General features: G+C 31.6%; 1 protein-coding gene across 2 annotated transcripts; it reads left to right on the forward strand.

Annotated features, from left to right (window-relative positions):
• Positions 1 to 3,528: 3,528 nt before the first annotated feature.
• LOC109337155 (protein SYM1-like) lies at positions 3,529 to 7,147 on the forward strand. 2 transcript variants are annotated; one of them, XM_019574067.1, is made up of 7 exons: positions 3,530 to 4,064; positions 4,721 to 4,861; positions 4,943 to 5,056; positions 5,136 to 5,309; positions 6,001 to 6,116; positions 6,367 to 6,448; positions 6,797 to 7,147. In XM_019574067.1, the coding sequence occupies exons 1-7, from the start codon at positions 3,690 to 3,692 to the stop codon at positions 6,800 to 6,802; spliced, it is 1,008 nt and encodes a 335-aa protein (XP_019429612.1). In that variant the 5' UTR covers positions 3,530 to 3,689; the 3' UTR covers positions 6,803 to 7,147. The 2 variants fall into 2 exon arrangements, with proteins under 2 accessions (XP_019429611.1, XP_019429612.1); XM_019574066.1 differs by lacking the exon at positions 6,797 to 7,147 and having other exon boundaries at positions 3,529 to 4,064; positions 6,367 to 6,496.
• The last annotated feature ends 498 nt before the right edge of the window (positions 7,148 to 7,645 follow it).

The following is a 7,645-nucleotide window of genomic DNA, read 5'->3' on the forward strand; positions in this document are numbered from 1 at the left end:
CAGTGAATAAGTAGTTTAAGACGTTACAAAAATAGTTAAGCAGTTACAACAGCTAAAACAGATTTCAGTTATAACATAAAACAGACATGTTAATCGATTAAGACTACCATTTAATCGATTAACGGACTTACAGAATGACATCCAAATCAGTTAAAACGGAAAACACACATTCAACAGAAAATCAGTTACGTTAATCAATTAAGCTTACCTGTTAATCGATTAACTGGAGCATTTATGCATATGTTTCACAAGGCAAACTTCTCATATGTTATGTGCAATATGTATGCATGTTTTACCATTTATATTATGCCTAATATGCACAAATAACATTATGGTATATGCATGAACATACGATTAACTAGATGATGTATCTCATTTATATGGTAGTTCAATTATGATGGCTTAAGAGACTAGCATCCTAACCTATACTCACTTACTACGACACACATCCCAGACTACTTAGGTTATAGACTCAATTTATTTCCTAGTCTAGATATGACCAAATGAGCATAAGACATGTTGATTGTTGAGTCATCTTCAAGCTTTGTTAGAACCTTGTCTTCATCAAAATATAGGCTAAGATAGGCTAGTACTATTTTTGACACTTTGCACTTTCAAAATTAAGATCATCATATTCAATAGTGTAAAGAATAATACTCAAAATTAAGGTCATAAAGTCATAAGAGAATAATAACTTCAGGATTTGAAACATATATTTCTAACTACAAATTAATATAGTTGCACATAAGATCAAATATAAAATCAAAAAATTGTATATAAGTCTAATAGTATAAAACATAATAAGGCACAATCTAAGTTTAATATATTAATAATATCATTCTTATTAAAATTATTGAAAAACATGTCTTTGATTTGATTTAATTATGGTCATGTAAACGATTATTCTAACTCTATATTATTAAAAACAATCATAAGATATTCAAAGTTGTATGCATTATAACGCATATTTGATTTATATTTTGTTTGGAATATTTCTGATTTTTTTAATTTTGGGCAAACAATAGTATTAAAATTAATACTCAAGGATTTTGAACGTATATTTCAAATTACAAATTAATACTATTGCATATAACATCAATTACAAAATCAAGAATTTGTATATAAATTCAATAGTATAAAACATAATGACCCACATTCTAAATTTAATATAGTAATAATCTTATTCTTATTAAAATTATCGGGGGAAAAATATGTCATTGATTTGATTTTATTGTGATTATGTAATTGTTTCTTCTACCTCTACTTTATTAAAAGCAATCATATGATATTCAAAGTTGCATCCATTATAACAAATATTTGATTTATATTTTGTTTGAATAAATTTTTATTCTTTACTTTTAGGTAACAATCATTGTAGATATATTTTGTTTGGGGTTTAATGCTTGCTTCTAATATTACAATGTTACTATTACAATATTAAAATAGTAATAATATGAAGTAAAACATAAATAGAATATTAAAGATAATATGTTAAGAAGATTAAAAATCATAATAGGATTTTAATATATATTAGTATAACAAATGAATAACAAATGAGAATTTGTAGAATATTTAATTACTATTATTATATTATTTAATTAAAAGATAATAATAGTTGATATATTCAGGGAAAATATAAGTATTTTTATTAGGAATATATAAAAATAACAAATCAATTATTAGAATTTTATTATTATTTTGATTAAAATTACCAAAAAATATCCCGTCAAATTATAACTTAATGTGTTTTTCAAATAGATTAGAAACATTATATCATCCTAATAGCTCATCAAATCATTCGGTGTAATAAAATAAGATAAAATAATAGAATTAAAATTAATATTCAAAGATTTGAAACATACATTTCAAACTACAAATTAATTCAGTTGCACACAAAAACAATTATAAAATCAAGACTTTGTATATAAATCCAATAGTATAAAACAAAATAAGCCACAATCTAAATTTAATATAATAATAATCTTATTATTATTAAAATTTCATATATATTCCTCGAATGTCAATGTCTCCATCCAGATCTCAATGACCTTTTAGGATGACAATGAGACAATTTCCTATGATTGTTTTATATGCTTTGACAATAAACAAATCACAAGATCAACAACAAATATTGTTTATAAGGAAGTTTTCCAAAACATGTAACATGTATTTTACTTCTACTTCAAGATTCTTATATTACATTGTTATTTTTTCCTAAATCTAACGTGTCATTTATTTCAACTTCATGAAGTTAAATACAAATTAACAATCTCCAAGGTTACATTCCATAATATTTAACATACAAAAACTTTTTTACCTTTTATTATACAACCTTGAAATTCAATTCTTTAAATTCATATCAACAATAAAACATTTCGTCTATCCGTGTAAATGCACAGATATCCTATTAGTTATTAAGGGAAAAATATGGTATGAGTTAGGGGTGGCAATGTGGGTCGGCCCGGCCCAGCCCGCCAAAATAAGGGCTGGCCCGGCCCGACCCGTATTATTAAAAGGGCTCAAAATGCCAGCCCGGCCCATATTTTGCAGGGCTGGCAGGCTGACGGGCTGACCCGTTTTCCCTTCAAAATGTACATAATTAAAACTTTTAGACAAACAATAATCAACAAACTTGATAGATGTCTTTTAAAACAAAAAATCACAAACATAAGTCTACAATATTACAATAACAACATAACATCTTAGCTTAAAACTTGTAAATTCTAAAGAAGAAACCAGTTGACACGTCCCTTGCACAGCACAGTGTCACACACTTTAGTTTTTTTATTTTTTAACAATAGCCCGTCGGGCCAGCCTGACCCGGCTCGTCTAAAAAACGGGCTACTAAAACGGACTGAATATGGGTTTTTGGGCTAAAATCCTCAGCCCAGCCTGCTAAAAATAGCCATCCAAACGGGCTGGCCCGTCGGGCCAAGCCCATATTGCCACCCCTAGTATGAGTCCATATCCTATTATATACATGATCCACCATTACATATTTATTTTTAACTTTGATTAATAAGACAATGACCAATAAATGAGGAAAATGTCCAATGAGAAAATAAAGTTTATGAAAGATTAATTCAGAAATAAAATCTAATGTTCTAGCTAGGAGATCTAGGATTTACTCAGGTAACTTATTTATCATTCACATACTAGAACACATTTTTTATCTCAAATTATATATTATTCCATGTACTATTTTATTTTTATTGATTAGAAAATATAAAATTAATCTATATTTAATTCTCATTTTACTTTTTTGACTAATAAAAATGAATTATAATATTTGAATGGGGCTCCTTTCCATGGACAAGGATCTCCTAAAATTTGTCACAAACTGATCACAATATACTAGATCAGTTAAATAAAAAAAAAACATTAATAACTTTGTCCAATTTTGTTTTATTGTAATTAATTTGGAATAGAGTTTAAAGCATAGACACCATATGCCAATCCCCTTTCCATATGTTTGCTTGCATTTTCAACGTTGGCATACAAATAAATAGAACAACGTTGAAACAAGTGGAGTTGAGTTGTCAGTGCCCAGTTTCCCCACGGTCGGTGGTAGCAGAATAAAACAAAACAAAAATAGTATAACCAAATCAAATCTTGACTCACACGTTAACACAAAATAGTTTCTCACACGACACTAACACTACACAATCCTCTGAACCAGTCTCTTTCCCATGGCTACTCCTTCTCTTTCCAGCGTTTCCATTCCTACTCTCCTTCCCTTCATTTCTTCAACCTTCACCCAATTCCCTAAACCCCGTTTCCCCATAATAGCTCCTATATCTTCCCGAACCCGAAAACGCCGTCGAATTATCAACTCTGTTAAAAAACGGGAGGTAGTTCCGGTGAAGAATGAGAAAACAAGAGACAGAGGAGAAGCACATTTTGATGAAGTTGAGATTGAAGGGGTTTTGAATTCTAAGACGGAGACAAAGGTTGATGATGGTGACAGGGTGGTTAGAAGCAGAGATATCAATGCAATCATGGTTTTGGGGTTTGGGACTTTTGCTGTCACTAAGTTGCTCACTATTGACCATGATTATTGGCATGTTAGTATATATCTTTTATTCCATTTCATAGTTATTTTCACTTGTAGGGTAGTCAATAAGATGATCCTATTCTATCATTACTTGATTAGGGGCATGGGTATTTCATGTGGGAGATATGGGAAAGATTGTATAGTGGGAGGAGAATTATTCATTTCACATAGTTAAACATAAGAAGGTAAGACTTGCGCAACGCTAAAGTTACTTTCCGTCACCTCGAGGTTATTGATTCAAATTCCGGAAATAGTCTTTTCACTTAATTTGTGAACGTAACATGTGAGCCTCGTACAGTGGACTGTTTTTTTACATGGTTAAATGTAAACCTTAGTGTTCTGATTTTATTAATTGCTGTCCTGAGTCTATCTTGTTTCGTTGATATATATTGGACATGTTATTCCTTGTAGAGAGACAACCTAGAGTAAAGAACTCAAATAAGAACATTTTTGAGATGTAAGGCACAACAGAAAATGCAAATTGTCTGATATGCATATATGGAATTACAAAAACAAAGTTAGTGACTTGTGCTAATACATTATTCCAATCTTAAAAGAAAGACAGGGAAGATGGTTATAACTAAAGTACTAAAGGGAGAAAACTGTGGTTCAATGTCTTTACAATATATGGAAGAATATGATGACTAATTAGGTCATGTTTTTCAGGGTTGGACCTTTTATGAGATACTAAGATATGCACCTGAACACAATTGGACTGCTTATGAGCAAGCACTGAAAACAAATCCGGTTTTAGCTAAAATGGCAATTAGTGGGGTTGTCTACTCAATTGGAGACTGGATTGCTCAGGTATGTTTTTCACTCACAAATGTTCATTTCGAATGTATACCTTTTATTAACTCTTCAGCTACTTCTAACCAAAATATATAGTGCTATGAAGGAAAGCCTCTTTTTGAGTTTGATCGGACACGACTATTCAGATCAGGCCTTGTTGGCTTTACTCTCCATGGATCTCTTTCTCACTATTACTACCAATTTTGTGAGGTGATTATTGTTCTTGTTTGGGTTGGAACTATTGGGTGATATCCTGTGAATGGCTGAAATTGTTGACTTGATTTCGCAGGCACTTTTTCCTTTCCAAGAATGGTGGGTTGTTCTAGCTAAAGTTGCTTTTGATCAAACTGTGTGGGCAGCAATTTGGAACAGCATCTACTTTGTGGTTTTGGGCTTGTTGCGTTTCGAATCTCCAATTAACATATATGGTGAACTGAAGTCAACATTTTTGCCCATGCTTACTGTAAGAAGCTAGCTTATTTGTTTATTTATGCTATTTTCAGATGTTGTCTGTTATTACTTGCCTCTTTGTTCGCATGGCTGTAATGTCATTGTAAACTTGTGGAGAGAAATCCAAAGCATATGAACAATTTTGTCAAGATAAAAACTGAGCTCCATCTAAAGCTTCTGCAATATCAACAATTTTAGCTAGTTGGAAGTGTTATTGTAAAATTCTGCAATAACACTTGAATGTTGTTGAATCAACACATGCCATCTTTGGCCAACACTTGAGTCAGCACCTAGGACATATTACCTCAAGAATCTTGTGTAGCTTTCCTTGGAACCAAAATATGAACGGGTTGAGAACTATTTTGGATGAATTAAAAAAAATCGTTAAGCCAAACAAAACAAATTCTGGAATGATAGTGAAATGTCATGACTTCAGAAAGCGGGTTTGTACAGTAAAACAGTCCTTCCTTATACTTCTGCCATTACCTGTGTTGATATCCTTTTCCATCCTAACCCAAATTTGGAGTTTGCCAAAGGTACCTGCCTTAGGGATGTAGGAATATAAGTGAGCCTATGATGAATAAATGTATATTCTTATCCTCATACAGTTGTTTGATTAGTAAAAAAATCTGTACGTTGGGATGACTAAAATTTCATTATTGTCTGATAAAAATAACTTCACACAACTTTAATATGCTTCACAGGCAGGGTGGAAGCTTTGGCCTTTCGCCCATCTCATTACTTATGGTGTGGTTCCCTTGGAACAAAGGCTTCTTTGGGTTGACTGTGTGGAGCTCATCTGGGTCACAATACTTTCAACGTATGTTTTCGAAGTTTATTTATCTTATCAATTTGAATTATTACACAACTACTTTCGCGATGAGCAGAAGTATAGTACAGTCCTTTTGGATGCATAAGTATCTCATAGTGTCATGTGACGGATGCCCATTTAATGACTGACATTTCATGCATGGATGAATACAATATGAATAGCATAAAAAAGGTTTTATATATAATCATTACTGTCAATAGTATTTATTATACTTATACAAGCTTGTTTTGTTCTTTAGATATTCAAATGAGAAATCAGAAGCCCGAATATCTGACGCAGTATCCGAAACAAAGTCATCTACTTCAAGCCAGAATTCTAAGGTAAGAAGACTGTGTTATTCTGGGGTGTTTTAAGTTTGCAGGGTTATTATCATGAAATGAAGAGAAAAACTGATCAACACATTTTAACTTTCATTATTATCATGTCTGATTGATATATATGTGTGTGTGTGTGCGCGCGCGCGCTCGTACACATGCCTTTGGTTCTCTACTGATGGGCAAGATTTGGTAGAGCATTCATTCAAATAGAGACCCATAACATACACCATAGTGCCATATCTGAGACTGAGGACGTTTGATGTTCCAATTAGATGAATCCTCCATTGATTTTCTGCATCATACATTCAGCTAATCACTGCTTTTCTTGTGTTATATCTTGTGTACTACCAGGAATAAACGAGTTCAAAATGGAGGAAAAGAAATCTAGGTTGGAATCCAATTTGAGCTACCTTAGAAACATGAGGTTGGGATATGCTGCCAACACTGGGTACAAGTTAAATCGTGTTCTTTTCATTAGGATGTATACATTGCCTTGTATAAAGAACATTTATCTCATACATTGTAGTATAAGCTGATACATGTTGTAACATTGATTGTTCATGAAATGTAGCTGTATAGAGCCAATTCGTCTATCTTCTTTTGCTCCTGTTTTTTGAATAAAGTTGACACCGTTTCTGAGTTTTACTAGTGATCATTGAGTGATGCTTTACAGCATGTTGAAATGTATCGAGCTGTGAAGTAAACATTATTTTTCTCAATAATGAGTTGTTGATATGATGAGACATTTGCACAATGCTTTAGTGATGTATTGGAGATTTTCATTAACGAAGTACATTAATTTGATATGGATCAAGTGAAAGAAATATAAGTGAGTTTTGACTAAATATTATAGAATAGAAATAATATATTGAGAGATGGTTTTGGATCAACATTCCCCCTCATCTTTCTCCATCCATGTACATGTTTGATTTCTTTCCGAACAAGTAAAATATATTTTTTATTTTTAATAACTATTAGACGTTGAATTTCTTAAAATACAAACAATAAATTAAAACTAATTTTTTAGTTACAATAAGATTTAGATGGTCATGTATCAATGACTAGAGACATTATTTAAAGTTTAAGGATTCAATTACAAATAATTTTAGGTAAAAATTCAATTAGTTTAGGGATGATTAAAAAAATAAATGAATTTAAAAAAGCATGTTAGTGCTATTTTGGATTCATTTGTGTGGGCCC

The sequence above is a fragment of the Lupinus angustifolius genome, unplaced genomic scaffold, assembly GCF_001865875.1.
Source record: "Lupinus angustifolius cultivar Tanjil unplaced genomic scaffold, LupAngTanjil_v1.0 Scaffold_2_161, whole genome shotgun sequence".
NCBI classification, from domain to species: domain Eukaryota; kingdom Viridiplantae; phylum Streptophyta; class Magnoliopsida; order Fabales; family Fabaceae; genus Lupinus; species Lupinus angustifolius.